The sequence below is a fragment of the Salmo salar genome, chromosome ssa14, assembly GCF_905237065.1.
Source record: "Salmo salar chromosome ssa14, Ssal_v3.1, whole genome shotgun sequence".
Classification (NCBI taxonomy): domain Eukaryota; kingdom Metazoa; phylum Chordata; class Actinopteri; order Salmoniformes; family Salmonidae; genus Salmo; species Salmo salar.
The window spans coordinates 30,409,304-30,428,701 of NC_059455.1; the positions used below are offsets into that span (position 1 = coordinate 30,409,304).

The 19,398-nt window shown below is 40.4% G+C and overlaps 1 protein-coding gene across 1 annotated transcript; it reads right to left on the minus strand.

Annotated features, from left to right (window-relative positions):
- On the minus strand, positions 1–13,832 carry LOC106569133 (kelch-like protein 14). The gene is made up of 9 exons (XM_014140138.2): positions 13,122–13,832; positions 11,349–12,237; positions 9,111–9,232; positions 4,061–4,150; positions 3,801–3,879; positions 3,115–3,305; positions 2,443–2,601; positions 2,018–2,175; positions 1–1,672 (listed from the first exon to the last, which is right to left on the minus strand). Exons 2-9 carry the CDS (start codon positions 12,227–12,229, stop codon positions 1,532–1,534), a joined length of 1,821 nt encoding a protein of 606 aa, XP_013995613.1. The 5' UTR covers positions 12,230–12,237; positions 13,122–13,832; the 3' UTR covers positions 1–1,531.
- Between the last annotated feature and the right edge of the window lie 5,566 nt (positions 13,833–19,398).

Below are 19,398 nucleotides of genomic sequence, written 5' to 3' on the forward strand. Positions count from 1 at the left end.
TAATCATCAAGTTTCCTTTTTATTTTCATATTCTAAAATGCAAAGGACATAACAGGATTTGAGAATAAATCCCAGGTTGAGTGCACAAAAATGTTTCCACTGCAAGCGATTATTTACAAAAATGCAAATCAACATACCCTATCTATATGTATTTCAACAGGTACCAATATTCAGTGTGGACCTTGCACACTTACTTAGACAAAAGAGTAGGATGTATACATGACAGTTGAATTCACTTTTCATCATGTTTCTGAACTTAGTATAACTAAAGGTAACAACAATTCAACAAACTTCAAGTTTTGTGAACCATTCTTATACACAGTGTTTTAAAGTTCACTATTAGTGCATTAAGGACCACTGTATTCTTTATCCTTATCTTAAATTGGATATACTCTTTTTGAGGGGAATTGTGATCTCTGAAAATAGGCTCTGTTAAACATTAACAGGTAACATTGAACACAAAACCACAGAAAACCCACCTTATCACTCAGTTAACATTGCTACCAATGTATACCAATGGCTAGCAATAAATAATAATCATTTGATTGTACCATCCTTAAATAATCATATCAGTTTTTAGTGCTGTTTTTACAAAGATCAGAATAGATTTTGAATGTAAAAATTGTTCTCGCTTGCAGCTTGAAGGGAGAAGGATTCCTTTGCCACATGTACAGTATGGCAACAATATCTAACAAGCAGATCAACTGTTAGTATGTCTCTGCTTTACAATATACTGTACACAGAATCATGATTTTGGTTGTATAAAGATGAGCATACCCACTGGGCAAGTTGTTTCCATGTCATTTCAACCCCAAAAATCAATGTGATGACTTTGAATTAACATGGAAAACGAATTAGATTAGCAAAAAGTCATCAACGTAAGGTTATTTCGTACTTTTTTAACCCTAAATCCAATGACAGTGTGAAATGTTGTGTTGATTTCACGTTGAATTAAAGTTAGTTGACAACTCAACCAAATGTAAATCAAAACCAGACGTTGAACTGACTGTGCCCAGTGGGTATTAACCAGAGTTCCGTTTCAGTGTGATTTGGTTGACAGACAGTTTCCAGTGACAATTATTTTTAACAGCACTGCATTCTGTTTTTGATTGATGTCTCCTACTAATAACAAGATACAAATGGATTTTTGAAAGCTATAACAATTCAGTTCAACACTATGCGTGCTAGTTATATCAAGATAAGCCAAAAACACTTACTATCGATTAAAGAAAAATCTGATATGAAATGTGTCCATTGTCTGGAAGAAGTTCAACACAGATGGGGTTTTAAATACAGGAAATACATGATAACTTACTTTTTCAAACCTTCAGTAGGCAATAATAACGAAAGTGCTCTTTTGTCAAACCAGTAAAAAAATAATTTATACACATCCCATCGGCTGATTGGAGTACTTCATCACAAAATTTGTTAACAACTGTTCGTTTATCGATGGTCCTTTCCACCATCACTCCATCTCCCCATTCTCTTCCTCACCTACTTCTCCTGCTACTCTGTCGTACCTAGTGATGTGTTATTTGTTGAAGGGCAGACAGGCAGGCAATGTGACAGTGGAGCAGGATGGGCCTGCTAAGGGCTCTGCCACCTCTCCCTCCAGCTCTGTCCAGGTCCCCTTCTCTGGGCTAAAGCAGATGGTGGAAGACTTGTAGGCTCCCTGCAATACAGCAGTTGAGACATCGTTATTATATTAATTCATACATGGGCATGTGTCTATGAGGGCAATTTTTTAAAGGTTTTTCAAAGGTGTTTCAAGGTAATTTAAAGGTATTTCACGGTGTCCCTCCTATGGTCGTCTCTATCAGGACTGAAACTAATCTAGCCACCAGGTTGTTGGTATTCCTAAACCCATACTGTAGGCCTACATACCCTAAGCTATTGTGCTTTTAAAACAAGTAAATACAACTTCATACTCACACACAATCATACATACTGTATAGCAATTCAACTAAACCTAGGATAAGCGTTAACGTAGGATAAAGATAGTGAAATTAGCCTTTACCATGCTCCAGCTGTATCCTCCCACTAGGAAGATGCTGTTGTCCAGGATGCAACAGCCGGGGCCACTGCGTCCCTCCAGGATTGGTGTCTGGAGGATGTTCCACTGGTCCGCTTTGGGGTCATAACACTCCACCAGCATTACGTCCAGGTGAGAGAAACCTGAGCACAGCAGAAAGGAAATACGATGAGAAACCCTCATTGTGATTTTCCACACTGCAATATTCCTAGAATAATGCTCAACTGAGGACAAGCTAGAGGGCTCATATGGCTTTATGGGTCAAGCTATTGAATCGAACTGAGCATTAGTGGACAGCATCCCTGAGAATATAGAGAATATACTAGTATTCAGAGGATCCATCTTCTACTCCACATTCATTCATTGGCTATGTGCAGAAAATAGAGTAGCTGAGACATGCCAGTCTTTACCTTTCAGATGGTTGCCCCCAATAGTGTAGAGGCGGTCATTCATCCCAGCCAGGGCATGAATAGCTCTCTTTGTGTTCATATCCTGTTTCCTGGCCCACACATCCATGATGGGGTCGTAGCAATACAGCCAGGAAACGTATTCTCCATTATGGACTCCACCTATAGTGGTATAGCAGACACCGACATAAAGACATTATTAGCTATGAACGGACACATCAGGATCAATTGACCCATCACTCTGCTTACCTCCCCTATATCTGTCTGTTCCCCAGCTCTGTTCCCCGCTTCAGCATTGATTGTCGTATGTCGTTGTGTTCCCCGGTTCTGACACTGTTCCTGTCCTGTTCCATGTCTGTGCTATATTAAATGTTCACTCTCCGACCTGCCTATCATCTCCAGCGTTGGTTCTTACACATCCTGACTAAGTGTGCAGGGAAATCAACGAGTCTGTGTATGCATTGATAGGTGATATTTAGCAGTCCTGCACTAATCACAATACTCCAGAACAATAGATTTTTTCCGTTCATTTTAGTCATTTTTCAGCTTTGCATTTTCAACATGAACTTATTTCCATCGAGATGATCCGTGAGGTCTCCCTTGTAAAATAGGTATTTTGACCTCAATGGGACAACCTATTAAAATGAAGGTTAAATAAAATGAGTGAGGTCTGACCTGAGATGTATATTTTCCCATTGTGCACTGCTCCAGCGTGTGCGGCTAGGGGCTGGGGCAGGGAGGACACGTAGTTCCACTCGTTAGTCTCCAGGTTGTAGGATTCCACGCTGGAGAGGTAGCCCGACTCGTTCCTCCCACCAATCACATACAGGTGCTTATCCAGGCAGCAGGCAAAGAAACTGGCTCTCCTGAGGAGGGTGTGTCAACCAGACAACATCATTAAAACAACCAGGACAGTGTGTGTGTGTGTGTGTGTGTGTGTGTGTGTGTGTGTGTGTGTGTATGTGTGCATGGTGGAAGCCTTGGTGGACAAAGTTACAACTCAGTTATAACCTCTGTATGTAAAAAAATAAACAAAGATGTTTTATTGTCACATACACAGGATAGGTGCTGTGAAATGTGATGTTTTACAGTGTCAGCCATAGTAGTAAGGCATCCCTGAAGCAAATGAGGGTTAAGTGCCTTGCTTAAGGGCACATCGGTAGATTTTTCACCTTGTCGGCTCGGGTATTAGAACCAGCAACCATTAGTTACTGACCCTAACTGCTCTAACCACTAAGCTATTTGTATGGAATGGTTAGAACATTCAGACCCTGCAATAATTCAGTGTTAATAATCAGTACAATAATTCCCACATGTATTTTTATTGCATTATTTTGTCAATTTTGTTTGCATTGACTTACCTTTCCTGCATAGGCGGAAGTTGTATCCAACTGTTGAATCGTGGATCATACCGGCTGACATGATTAGTGCTGTGCTTTCCTGCAAAATACATGTCAGAATCAAGATCCATAAACAGTTAATATGGCCACTCCTATCCTTTCTAAAAATGTTGAGTGGCAATAAAATGTGAATTATGAATATAAATACTATATATACATGGATACTTGTTTTGTATTAGTATAAGTATTGGTATTAGTAGTAGTATCAGTAGTGATGTTACCATTGGGGTTCCACTGGTCCTCTCCACCCAGCAGTAGGATGAAGTTCTCCACCTCCACCACACAGTGATGGGCACTGTTGTAAGGCATTACTGGGAGACACAAGACAACAGTGGAGGATGTCAGAAACTGGCTGAGGCAGGACACAGAATGGTGGTGTCATGGTTCCACCTGTCACCAGAGGGCGGCAGAGACCGCCTTAGAGACTATAATGACACAGGTGTTTTTGTCACTAATTATTATTTACTTTTAGAGAGGTATGTTTTCTGTCACCCTTTGCAGAAGCTTTATTTGTTTTCTGTGTGCGTTGTCTCCTGAGTGAGTTTGACTCTTAGTGTTGGTTGTTTTCCCAGTTTTTACTTTGTACCTTCTGTTGAACGTTTTCCTAAAGCACTGGTTCCTTGTCTGGTTCTCTTCTCAGCTCCTGGGTTCTACCTCACCATGTCACAACTTGACATCCAGTAAAAACTCTATACTGTGTGTGAAAAGAGCAGTAACTTGCACTCCAAACAAAGGTACAACTCTAGCACAAAATCAACCAAAAGAATCAAAACAATTCCTTTTAATCCAGTAATCAGACAATTGGTGTTGTTTCACATTCGACAACACACTGCATGAAGGCCAAACGCTCCCAACCACCTGGTGGTGGTGAAGTCTCCCTGCCTGTTTACTGTGTGAATGTCTAGGTGAACCTCCTTATCCCTCTCCCTCTCTCCACTCCATCTCCACTGCTAAAGTGACCCCCGTTGAGATGGAGAGAAACGGTCTTAGGTGACAGTCATAATGAACATGATCATGTTCACTCAATAAATCTAGAGGCCCGCACCGTGAGTGGGCTTTTGAGCGTAAATCAGTGGCATGGTAAAGCCCACCTGTCTGTCTCCATCCGTCATTTCCACCGTCACCTCCCCGCTAGTCTGATGGATTGCAGTTGCTGTAAAATTAGACAGCCTTGAATCTCATTTCTTTCCGATTGGCCTCTCCTCTCCTCAGCTCTGCAATCTCAAAAGCTGTGGCTGGCTGACATGCAGGGGTCTTCCTCTCATAGAGGGGAGTCTATCTCAGACAGATACTGACTTACACAGCTTTATCTTCAATAAGGGTGTGTGACATGCAGAGGTCTTCCATTGAAGGTGGAGAGCCTCAGATACGGTAGATAGGAGGACTAACAGCTTTATCTTGAGGGAAGGGGATTCTACTCCCTGACTTCAGTGTAACACACTGGCAAGCGGGTGTAGGTGGTAGATTTCCTTTACATGCCTTAATGTTATCATTTAGTAGATGTTAAGAGATTTGAACGAGTGGTTATTTTTGTTGTGTTGTGATTTCTGCTCTTAGTAAACAACATCTGATACTGTAAAAAACATTGCACTCCACTGAGGGTAAATCAGATGGTATTGAGGGTAAATAGACTCAGAACGATGGATTTACTGTCCATAACTTATGTTCAAGTTTGCTAATTTATTCGTTTTACTCCTATTCTGATAGTATTGTACATTACAGCCTGAAAATAAATAAGATCTATCTTTGAATCAGGGATCATGATGTTCATAGATGTTGATATCAAAATACATTTAAATTGTTCCATATTTACCACTGGAGCCTAAACTGTAAAACCACTATGTGGCAGAAACCCAATCCCTTAGAATTGGCCTTGCCTTGGCTTTACAGTAAGCTCTCAGGTTCACTAGAGGGAGTCAGACACCTCAGCATAGAAACACACTTGGTTGGGGTCGACTGAATGACTCCACGGCAACTGCACCAATCAAAGCTGCGTTACTACAGCCATCTAACATCGTTAGTGTTGCATCCCACCACATTGCATTCTTTTGTTCAGTACTGTGCTTAGATCAAGATGAATTTTTGAAGCCATGAGGTGTTAATGCCAGGTTGGCTCAGGTACTGTAGAATCAGGCAGCGATGGACAGAGTCACTACTTTAACTGAGCCAATGTCTTTGTCTTCCTTCCCTTCCCTGCTTCTTCACGGTGCGATAGGTACACTAGATGGCAAGCAAGAGTTCCTCTAGTTTCTAGAACAGACGAGCTGCAGTGATCTGACGCGACAAGAGGGATCAGACTCTCCCTAAATTGTGTTGATAAATGTCTTAATCAAACGCTATCCCTCTCAGGCTTCGCCTCATTGAAAAGTTATGATTGAATGTTAATCATCCTCTATTCCACATCCATTGTGTAGCAGCTACATCAGGTGGTTATCGATGTGTTACGTTAAGGGGATGATTTTGCAGTTTTGTCCTTCCACACAGACACGGACCATTTGAGTGTTAACTTTTAGTTTTGAATAATGGAAATCCCCATTGACCTTTTGGTTGTTACACTTTATACCAATGAGCTTTAATGAGAAAAATGTCAATACTGAAATATCAATGAGGCTGAAAGTCATTGTGTATGCATGCCTGTTCTGGTAACATGGCTGACAAAATCAAGAGGAAATGTTAAAATACCATTAATGTAACACTAATGATAACAGAGCAGAAATGTAGCTTGTTGAGTGTTGACAGACAGCAGACAGGTGCATAGTATTTGGAACCACTGCTACAATTCTGTTGGTATGTGTTGAAATGGTATCATGGTACATGACACTGGCAATATCAGACCAGGACCAGAAATAACTATGGGCATGTGTGAGACAAGTGTTGTTAGTGTGTTGAATGGGAGTGATTGAGAGCAGTTCTGACAAATGGACAATACAGTTGTATTGTATTGGGAGAATAGAGTGTACGGGGTCTAGGAGATGACAGTAGGGAGGTAGACCAGTGGTTAATATGTATGAATGGAGCGACATTAGTGAGAGATGCTCCCTGCCAGGCCAGAGGACAACAACTCAATATGGACACAGATGATGATGCAAAGGACAGATAAGGTTTTCCATTAGCACTTGTTTGACCTTTGGAATTTGGCAAGAATATAGTGGTGTCTCTCAAAAGGTCAACATAGACAGGTGGGAGAGAGAGCATAGGACACTATATCTTGAGGCAAGTAGTGTAATAGAAAGCTTGTTCTTTGTATTTGCAGAAGCATTACAGATGTAGGATCTTAACCCTTTACACTCATGGGAATTGGCCTATATGGATAGGGTTAAGTTGAAATGTTTCTAACAGAAGAATTATGAAAATGTATAACTATGGTAACAATTGAAAGGGAACAGTTTGCAGATTATGGGGAAATTACAAAATGACAAGTTTTTTTGTTGTTGTCTCCAAGTGGACACACACCTCTCCAAAGTGTTCACAGTTCCTAAGACATTTCAATGCACTTTTATTACTGAAAGAACAGTCTTCAACTAAAAGGAACTTTTTGACCTCTCCTAGCTGTGCCGTTGAGGAACTAGAGCAAGCACACTTGTAGTTGTTTCCTTTGGAACACAACCCTGCATCCCTGCCATCACACAATTACTGTTGTTGTTTACGCAATCCAAAAAACAGTCCATTATAAATCGCTATCTGGGTCAGGTGGGCATCATTTGAAAGCCTGTTCTATTGCCAACATGACTAGCTAATTTATAAAATACGATCTTACAGTGTTAGGCTTCCACAAGGCATTTCAGAGAAACATAATGTCATTTTGGTGCACATAGAAAGGAGTCGTGTGCGTTCAGGTGTGTGTGGCCCGACACATTTTCTTCACAATAAACAAAAATAGGCTCATTCTGTTCAGAACAACCCAGGGTATGACATCATAACTGTACATCGAACATAATGATCATAAATGTTGACACTGTATATGACAAGTGCACATTTGGACTCACAGGTGTTTGGCTTGCATGTGTGACATCAAAGCAGTATTTATTATATTCCTCAACGTATCATCTTTCTAAATACATTGAGTCCTCTTAATGTACAGCATTTCTCACTCAGACATCAAATAATGTGCAAAAGTTGCCCAATGGGGGCAACTTGTTGTCGCGCAAGGTGCTCAAGTTCAGAATGGCTGTCAGTCAAAACTCATACAGTGCTGTGAAGCACAGGGACAGAGCTCTGACATTATGTGTAGTATGTTACTGTACAGCCGCTGCGTTCCAATTTAGCCGTTTTATCAGTGCCCAAATCTGCCATTTTCAGTCTGTATACGGGTATGAGTGTAAAGGGTTACTATGTTGACTATTTTGTTGCACATCAGGAAATGCAAACTTGCAGTGTATTCAAGATTTAAAAAGACTTCTAAAGTTCCTAATTTCCACTTCCCTAATGAAACGTGTCAACCCCTACAAAAAAGGCCATTCATTATAATCCACATAATAATTCACATTTCCTGTTGCTGCAGGATTATTTTCAAGCTGTAGCAAACTGGTTCAAATTAAGATCCTACATCTGTAAGTTATTGGGCAAAGAATACCCACAAAATGTGCTTTTAGCTTTGCAAGGTTTTTCAAGTTGTCGATGCATGTCGAAATACCAAAATGGTTTTTATTAACTTGGAGGGATGTTTATTTTCTCTTTATCTCTCAACTATCTATCTGGCATACTCAATATGCAATAATAATATATTGTATCTTAATATATTGGACAGTAACATGTCATTCTATCTGGACAGTAACACGTCATTCTATAATGTTACATCTACACGCCACTATGTCATTAGATGACTATAAATCTGGCCATGCGTCTTTGCCAGGAGATTTCAGCAAAAACAAGGGAAACTCTATGCCATGGTGGTGTGCCTGTAAAGTCACACTCTGATTAAAAACCTACTAAAAGTGCTAGTAATACACCATTACCTCTAGGAATTTGAGGAACTTCTTCCTTCTTCCCTCATTTTACAAGAAAATGTACTTGTGCTAAAGGCAAAGCCTCGTAACATTAAACTTGAAATAAACCAACCCTTGAAATCCTATTGTTGATTCGTAGGTTGAAATCTGGCTAAAATGAGACATAAACTGTGTATGACTTTTTGTGAAATCATCCCCAAAAAAATCGATTGATGTTCAACATCAGCATGTTGAAAAAAGATCAAATATGACGTTGATAAAACATTGATTTATTTGATGCTTATAACAGAAGAAGCTTCATGTAAAAGACGGGGCTACTACTCACTAGTCAGGATCTTCCATGTCTTCTTCTCGTCATCATAGTACTGGACCAGATTACTGGGGAGTCGATCAGGTCCAGGAGGCAAGCCACCCACCAGCAACAGCATCCTCTTATTGGAACGAATCCTGGAGTAAAGTGGGTGTGGAGGGGTTTGGGTTTGGATGGGGTTGGGGTGGAGGGGGGTTGAGGTGTGGGGATAAGAGGTAGGAAACACAAAGATTACATAACTGATATAGATTAAATAAAACAACCACCAACATCAAACAAAAATACAAGCTTTTTCATTATAGTACCAAGCCAACTGCAACTGATCACTACAACTTCATTGTGTTGGAAGTCATCGAACTGTAGCATATCCTATATGAAAGATTCAGATAACAAAATAATGTTCCCCATCATGTAGACACTTCCTTATTGGCCAACACCATATGAGCTATGTAGATCATAGTAGTAACACCTTAACAACATTGTGTATTAACCTGAACACTGTATCTATTTAATAACATGGTAATAACAGAGTAACTAGACTTTGTAACATCACAACTGTTTGTCTCTGAATTGATGTGAAAGAACGAACCTGCTTGCTTTTCATATGCTTTCTGTCCAACGGGGTTTTACACCCTAAAGATATCTGTTCAATTAGGTGTGAAGTCATCAGAACTTTTCTACAGGGTGACATACAGTGACGCAAGTATGACTGGGCAATATGCAGTAGAGTAGATCAATATTGCTATTCCATTGGTCAAGACTCTCCATGTGGCAGTTCTGAACCAATTGTTCAACATAATTCTTGAGTTCTGGGGGTTTGTTTGTGAAATAGCCATTGAGTCCAGTCATCTTGTTATGAATGAAGTTCAATGCAATTAAACAACTAACCACAAAGTAACAGTCGTTTAAACAACATGGCCATTAATTCCAGACATTTGTATTGTTATTTTTTATGACTAAATGACCAACGTCTCAGTGCATCCATTTGGATAATGGCCCACTCATGTGTTTTTGGGGTTATTCTTATATGCAAATGACCACTGGACATAGATAATGCTGATTAATTGAGGGGAGAGAAACAGTGGCATGTGATATTAATATGACAAGTTTAGATCCTAGATCCGTGCTCCATTTGGACCCATGTATGGACATCTCACTAAGGAGTCTCTACTAGGCATGGCAACATGCTACAGGACATGCAGGTCCTCTCCATTGCTCATGACTTTTTCTTTGATTTCCATTAGATAGGGAAACAGTGCTCCATAAAGATATTGTGAGAAATAAATAAGGAAATTAACCATGCCATAAATTACTCTGGTAAATACATTATACACCACAAGTGCAAGATAATTGTTGGTTTCTATTTTCTCCAATACTGTGAGATTAGTTTTCCAATCATAAAGCCTACTGTTTCTGAATTAAGAAGATAATGTTCAACAAATGTAAAAGTCAAAATTGCTCCATAATATTTCAGACTTATAATACAAACTCCGATGTTTCAAGAGGTTTTTAACTAAGGTGTTTGCTGTAAACAACAGCAGCTTCAAGCACCACCAATCAATCATCTTCCTGGCAACTCCTGTCCATTAACTGTCTCGGAAAATGCTGATCATGATGAACACACCATGACAAGCCATGGTTGTACTGTAGGTAAGGCAGACAAAGCAGCCATTCTCGGTATGGATCACCCAGACCTACAACTCTATAATCCATGAATTGTTTCCTTGCTCTTGTCAAGCTATTCAAAAATATTTAGGTTATGTATTTATAGGTTATATCTACCCAGGTTATGTCAATAGCAGTTTTCATGTGCTCTTATGTAATACGTTTTACAAGTTTGTCTATGTTTAATTATAAATGACCTATATATTTTTGGGAATAATGTGATAACTCGTATTTTGGAAGAAATGCCTGAATGTGCTTCCCATTGACTAAAGTTATGTTTCTCCATCTTTTCAGCACTTCATTTTTTTTTACAGAGAGTTAACACATTTATAGTGTGAGATGGTATGGAAAATAAGGTAGATTAGACCATTCTAAAGAATCCTCACTAACCCTAACCTTATCCAAGTGTACAAGGTAGTATCTTTACTAACCTTGTGTGTGTGTTTGTGTGTGTGTGTGTGTGTGTGTGTGTGTGTGTGTGTGTGTGTGTGTGTGTGTGTGTGTGTGTGTGTGTGTGTGTGTGTGTGTGTGTGTGTGTGTATGCATGCGTGTGCATGCGTGCGTGCGTGTGTGTGTGTACATCCTCACTTGCTGGCTGTGGTCTGCCTGCAGTGCTGTCTGAAGGGCATCAGGTGGTAGTTCATGGCGTCCATCAGCAGCTTCTGGCACACCGGGTCACTCCTCATGAAGTCAACCGACTGCACCCTCTCCACCAGCTCTGGGGCCGGGATGAGGGCGAAGCGCAGCCTCTTCATCAAGTCCGGGGCGTAGTGCATGCGAGTCTCCCGGTCATGCTCCAGCCACAGCACAGACATCTGGAAGAGGGCCAGCTCTGACTCCACCGGGGGCGGCAGAGCGTCCAGCATGGCGCACATCTCCTCAAAGTTCAGCAGCAGCACATCCTCCACCAGGTACTTGTTGGCCAGCTTCTTGGTCTCGTCCAAGCCGTGCAGTGCTGCGATCTTGCAGATCTGCTTGTAGTTCTGTACAGAGATCTGGTCATTGAGGAACTGCACGCTGAGCTTGGTGATCTGGGGGACATTAAGGATCTTGCTGACCGAGAGCACCTCTTCCACAGTGTCCAGAGAGAGAGTGACGTTGGCAGTGTACAGGTACTCCAGCACTAGCCGTAGTCCGATGGAGGAGCAGCCTTGGAGGACCAGGTTGTTGATGGACCGGGTGCTTGCCATCAGCTTGTCATCGGGGGAGGAAGACGGGGTGCCACTGCTTCCCTGGTCCTTGTTGTTGTTGGTCCCCTCGTTGTTGAGCATATGACTGCTGGAAAAGAGACACCTGAAATACTGAGAGCAGGACGCCAGCACTGCTTTGTGGCAGTGGAACTGCTGTCCTTGGGCAGTGAGAGTCACATCACAGAAAAGCTGTTTCCTCCATAGCAGGTTGAGCCCATGCAGCAGGGTGTCACTGTGTGTAGGGTCAAAGGTGGATGTTCTATCACCCGATCTGGACATGACTTCACCTAGGCAACAAATACACCATGCAAGCCATTTAGCCTACATCTAGCCCATTTATCTATGAACAAAATAACATGATACCATCATTACAGTCAGGAGGGAATTGTCTCTAATACCTTCACGTTATACCGATCATAATGGTTAGTTAAATGAATATGCATCCGATCGAACAGGTAAACCATCATGCTGCTCCCGCCGATACTATTCTGCAATGAACAATATAGTTCGGTCCGGTAGGCTACCATTTCAACTTCGGCTCATGTCGGAAGACAAGAGAAAATAAAAACGTATTGTCCCAAGAATGTGCCATTCAATTGCTATTTGCATTCTTTCAAGACAAGATCATTTCAATTGACGCTGCGGTTTGACGCGCATTGTCAAAACAAACTATGAGAGGTGATGCTGCAGCGCCTTCTCTTTGATAACGCAATTTAAGTTGTTGGATATGGGAAAAGGCAACCCCTATGCAAAGATAATATGCAGCATTCAGCTAACACTTATCGTTCTCCTCTTATCTTGCTGCACTCTCACAATGATCAAATTTACACATCCACAAATGCACGCACGGAGTGATACAAAAGCAATTAGTTTGTCCCTCACACAGCCGACATCACTGTGCTCGGTGCGGAAGCTTTTTCCCCTTTTACCTGACTATTCAGACATGAGTATCGGAAATTATTTATTCAGTGCAGCAATCCAACAATATAAATGAAACATGCATATGTGTATGTAGTTAAACAACGCTAAAAATGCATTTACTACATGAAAAATGTTTGTAAACTTGATATAAGCGTCCTGTACTACCTTGTTTCGTAGTCGCCACATTCTCTAAAGCGCCTGTCACAACTAAATGATGTGAGCAGCTTGCTTCAGATCAAGCCAAACTTACCTGATTACGAGCTTGTAAAAAGCTTCAGGTTCCCAATAATCTCACTTGATTTTTCTTTGTTCTCCTTTTTCTTTAGATATGTTCCTTTCCTTTAAAAGTCTATGGTCGGTACCACAAAATAATTATTGATTCTCACTCATAAAGTCACTATTTCAGGTTATTTGTTGGCGTTGATCATTTGTTCTTCTGAATTAACAAGAAGTGTGTGAGTGTGTGAGAGGGAGCTGTGCTTTCTGCAAGAGAAGAAGAAGAAGAAATATACGTGTGACAAATTATGCTACCAAGAAACAACACATCATTATCCTTGGGCCTGGGGCTCAGTGAGTCGTAACGAGAGTAATAGGAAATCCACGGTTGGGGAGAGAAACGGTCGTGCATGGCCAGTGGAGAGAGACCATGCAGGGGTATGGATGCTGGAGAGACTCGCAAAATTATGGCTCAAGGCTATTGTAAAAACTGTCGAGCGTAAATGACTGCGATTTCAAACATCTATGGAAGAAAGAAAAGAGAAAGGGGGAGAAAAACCGAGTCTTCCCTCGCTGTTATAGAGAGAACCGTCAAGTTTTAGTGCGCATTGCTAATTAGTCAATTTCTCTCTGCCTTCACAGCCCGACGACTTTGCTGCTGAGCTGAAACTGCTAATTTCTGGGACCAGCCTTTTTTTGGCTGTGAACTGGATGGATGAATGAATGGCTTGTCTCGCACAAATGACAAAAAGCCCCTGCCTTAATCTCCATCGCCAAAATAACCTCTCATCTCATTCTGCTCCTGCTAGTCCAACTTTAGTGGATTATATGCCTCACATTTGGACATAGAGTATGATATTACCAATAATAGTTTTATAATTTTAATTATAAAACATATTTGTATATGTTTGACAAAATGATGTTCTGGGAGCATAAATTCATCCTCATTCCAATAACCAGCCACATTGTATCAAGTTAAATTGCTATGCATATAAACATCCATTATATAGCTATTTTAGTATCTAAAAGCAGAAGTAAGCAGATATTTGTAGCTTGATAGAATAGTTATTGTGACATGGACATAGGTCTACTGTAGGCCTACACTATAGAAAGGAAGGAGTGTATTTGTATTTATTATGGATCCCGAAGGCAGCAGCTACTCTTCCTGGGGTCCAACAAAATTAAGGCAGTTATATACAATTAAAAACATTGCATTACATTTCACAACAGATTTCACAACACATTAAGTGTGTGCCCTCAGGCCAGTACTCTACTACCACATATCTGCAACACAAAATCGATGTGTACGTGTGTGTATAGTGCGTATGTTATCGTGTGTGTGTATAGTGCGTATGTTATCGTGTGTGTGTATGCGTGTGTCTGTGCCTGTATGTGTCTCTTCACAGTCCTGTTCCATAAGGTGTATTTGTATCTGTTTTTTAAATCAGATTTTACTGCTTGCATGAGTTACTTGATGTGGAATAGAGTTCCATGTAGTCATGGATATATGTAGTACTGTGAGCCTCCAGTAGTCTGTTCTGGACTTGGGGACTGTGAAGAGACCTCTGGTGGCCTGTCCCTACAAATGAGCCCATACAGGATAGGCCTCACGACCCATTATGACAGCATTTCTAAATAATTTCACCTTATACTAGGTGTACAGATGCAGTGTTAACTCTAATAAAGACACACCGCATATCTGATATTTGTTGTCTTGTAACTCATATGATGGTTCCATGAGTCAGACCATGTCTACCAATGTTATCAACATGTTACATATATATACAGTGCATTCAGACACCTACTATATTTCCACATATTGTTACGTTACAGCCTTATTCTAAAATTGATTAAATTAATTGTTTTCCTCATCAATCTACACACAATACCCCATAATTAGACAATTTTGCAAATGTATTAAAAATAAACAACAGAAATACCTTATTTTCATAAGTATTCAGATCGTTTGCTATGAGACTCAAAATTGAGCTCAGGTGCATCCTGTTTCCATTGATCATCCTTGAGATGTTTCTACAACTTGATTGGAGTCAACCTGTGGTAAATTCAATTGATTGGACATTGTTTGGAAAGGCACACACCTGTCTATGTAAGGTCCCACAGTTGACAGTGCATGTCAGAGCAAAAACCAAGCCATGAGGTCAGAGGAATTGTCTGTTGAGCTCCGAGACATGATTGTGACGAGGCACAGATCTGGGGAAGAGTATCAAAACATTTCTGCAGCATTGAATGTCCCCAAGAACACAGTGGCTTCCATCATTCTTAAATTGAAGAAGTTTGGAACCACCAAGAGCTGGCTGCCCAGCCAAACTGAGCAATCGGGGAGAAGGGCCTTGGTCAAGGAGGTGACCAGGAACCCGATGGTCACTCTGACAGAGTCCAGAGTTCCTCTGTGGAGATGGGAGAAACTTCCAGAAGGACAACCTATCTCTGCAGCACTCCACCAATCATGTTTTTATGGTAGAGTAGCCAGACGGAAGCCACTCCTCAGTTAAAGGCACATGACAGTCCACTTGGAGTTTGCCAGAAGGCACCTAAAGGACTCTCAGACAATGAGAAACAAGATTATCTGGTCTGAGGAAACCAAGATTGAACTCCTTGGCCTGAATAAGTGGCACGTCTGGAGGAAACCTGGCACCATCCCTACGGTGGAGCATGGTTTTGGCAGCATCATGCTGTGGGGATGTTTTTCAGTGGCAGGGACTGGGAGACTATTCAGGGTCGAGGGAAAGATGAACAAAGGAAAGTACAGAGAGATCCTTGATGAAAACCTGTTCCAGAGCACCTAGGACCTCAGACTGGGACGAAGGTTCACCTTCCAACAGGACAACGACCCTAAGCACACAGCCAAGACAACGCAGGAGTGGCTTCAGAACAAGTCTCTGAAAGTCCTTGAGTGGCCCAGCCAGAGCCCGGACTTGAACCCGATCAAACATCTCTGGAGTGACCTGAAAATAGCTGTGTAGCGATGCTCCCCATCCAACCTGATAGAGCTTGAGAGGATCTGCAGAGAATAATGGGAGAAACACCCCAAATACAGGTCTGCCAAGCTTGCAGCGTCCTACCCAAGAAGACTCAAGGCTGTAATTGTTGCCAAAGGTGCATCAACAAAGTACTGATTAAAGGGTCTGAATACTTAAGTAAATGTGATATTTAATTTGTTTTATCTTTTATAAATTTGCAAACATTTCTAAAAAACAGTTTTTGATTTGTCATTATGGGGTATAGTGTGTAGTGTGATGAGGAGAAAAAACTATTTAATGAATTTTAGAATAAGGCTGTAACGTAACAAAATGTGGAAAAAACTATTTCATCACATACAATTAAATTGTTATTCTTAATTGACTATATGCTGCATTTAGGTTGATGTATCATCACAATTGTCATATTGAGGGGCTAAATAACAAAGCAAGTTGATGAAACATGTCTTTCCCACAAAGCAAACCGTGAAAACAAAACATTCAAGCAAATCAATTTTAAATCTGTTATAGCACTTATTAGGTTGGACTGAACTGTCAATTAAATAAAGAGCGCAATTGGAGCAAAAACGTGCACATCCAAGGGCCCCCTGGGACCAGAACTGACAGATACCTCCTCACAAGTTAGAAAATGACGGATAAGGATAAATGAGCTTGTTCATGTACTATGAAATAGAGCAACACCATCCAATAGTAGTAGGCCACACAAACAGTGGGTTTTAACATTGATAAAATATAGAATCGTTCTTGATGCCTTTTGATGGTTGAATGTTTGACAATAGGACAGTATCGCCTCTCAACCCAGTGTGGTTTATAGATCATACAGTTACTACCGGAGTCTTGTAAAATGTTACCAGACCATCTGAGCATCTTGTGTACTCATCTAGTGGTTTGGCTATAGAGCCCCACAGTGGAGGTTTCATAATACCCATAAAACCTAGTGGTCAAACAGGGAAATGGTTCCAATCGTTTTTCCACCATTCAATTTTTCCCATAGGGAAAGGCTTGCCCTGGCATGACGTTTTGATAGCCATATAAATCTCTCGGACAAGTTGACTTTTATCAATACATTTGGCACTATTTACTCCCAGATTCGAAAAAGATAATTAGCATCAAAGTAGACATCATGCAAGACTACAGATCCCTGCAAGCTCTTGCACATCATCTCTTTGCTTACAGTTATTGTGTCAATTTAAAACGTGCACAAGACAGTTCACAGAATTGTTAATTTAAATAAATTATTGTTGGCAATTTATTCATGACCAAATGTAGCTAACATTAGATAGTTAATCCAGAGAATCTCACCTTTGCCTCGATTCGGCAGTCTCGTCCAGATCATCATTGGGATTTGTAGTTCTCCATATTAGCAGCTAATTAGCATTTCATTTTGGTGGGGGTAAATACAGGTGAATATATTGATAAAAGTCACATTGTCCTAGAGAGATTTACACACTTATCAAAACGTCTCAGCAGGGTAAGCCTACACGAAACACAGACATTATTTTAAATGTTTCTAAAATCCCCTATGGTAAAAATAAATGGAAAAACAATTGACCGCTATGTTTTATGGGTATTATGACTCATATTGTGGTACTCCATACATGATTCAAGCAATGTCCATCACTAGATATTGCTCAATGAATTTGTGTTTATCAAGTTAAAACATAATCATTTTGATTATACAGTACTCCAACCTTAAACGGCTCAACATACAGTATAATCATATTCTAGTACCTAGCTAGAACCTATTTTGGAGTTTGTCTGGGACTGTAATGTTTGCCAAAGATAATACCACAGTCAATTAGGACGACATTACCCAAGTCTCCAGAGAGCCACCCTAGTGCTATGAAATGACCATTTCCAACTCTTTCAGCTCTTTGTAGCAACTCAGTCTCCTGAGGCCACTGGTCTTCAAATTTCAGGGCATTTATATGGTGGTAGGTTGTTGCGGGGGGGGGGGGTCATCAGATAAGAGAAGAGTTTCTGGACTAATTAAACCCCTTGAGACAGAGAATCACTGTACAGTGATTTACAACTCTCTCCATACCAGTTAACCCAACTCATATGTATCTGTCACATTCACATTACATGCACCATTCCGTATTCCTTGAAGAGGAAGTAAATAGGTATTTTCTTAGAATGTAAATGTTTTATGGAACGCAATTGAATGTTCTGAAAAATATGATTGAACAGTACATCCACTCTGTTATCAAACAAAAACCAGGTGTGCTTATTTTGACCTGAGTTGACTTGCTTACAGTATGAACTGCTTATGAATGTGCTAGGCATGGACTATTAATTTCTTTTGAGTTTAGTATTCGATCTATGACTAGGGTTAAGGTTAGGACTAACCACAGTAGTGGTTTCCAGTCCTGGTCATTGAGAACCACAGGGTTTACAGGCTTTTATTCCAGCAAGGCTCACCTGATTGAAATAATCAACTAATTATCAGGACCTTGATTTGCAGAATCAATTCTGTTAGTTCTAGGCTGAAAGAAAAGCTGACACACCCTGTAGTTATCAAAGACCAGGGTTGGTGCCCACCGCCCTACTACAAAGAGGATATGCAGAGAAAGAAAATGCAAAATAGTGTGAAATAGTGTGAGAATGTAGGAATAGTTAAGAAACGTGAATACTATATGCTTTGTGCATATCTACAAAATGTAAAATAGTCTATTTATTATTGTTAAAACACACAATCATCACTACATACTGTATATTGATGCTCTTACAATGTCAATAATTGAAATAGCATTGCAGTGACAGGCATATCAACAACAATACAGGGAAATAAGTCAATAATACGCAGAGCTCAGATGATTACAGCCTAGAATACACAGATAAAAGATTAGAGCATTTAATCTAATCAATGAAACAAAACATGGAGAATCTATCTGGAAGTTACAGCATAACAAAGTCTACCAGGCATAATTCTTTTTGCTGGCTGCAACAGCAGCAGCAGAGGGTATGCTAAGATAGAAAGTATTATTTTCCTAAATGGAAGGTGTCAGATGGTCACGGAAATGTGATCGGCTGTTCAAGATCACTGCTTCCCATCTGCAATTTGTGATGTGTGAAAGATTCAGCCCAAATGTGCTCACAAACCGGAAATCCTCAGCACTTTCTCTTATCATGGAAAAACAAGATAACCAGCTGTTTACAGATCACAGAACATATCATATTAATATCATGGAGAGGGTGATATCATCTTGTTTGTAAAAATATCTTGTTAACTAAGTGGGGTGGTACTGCAATGGCATCCTTCAGAGGGAAAGTTTTAATTTATATCTAGGTGGATGGAAATGTGGTAGGTTA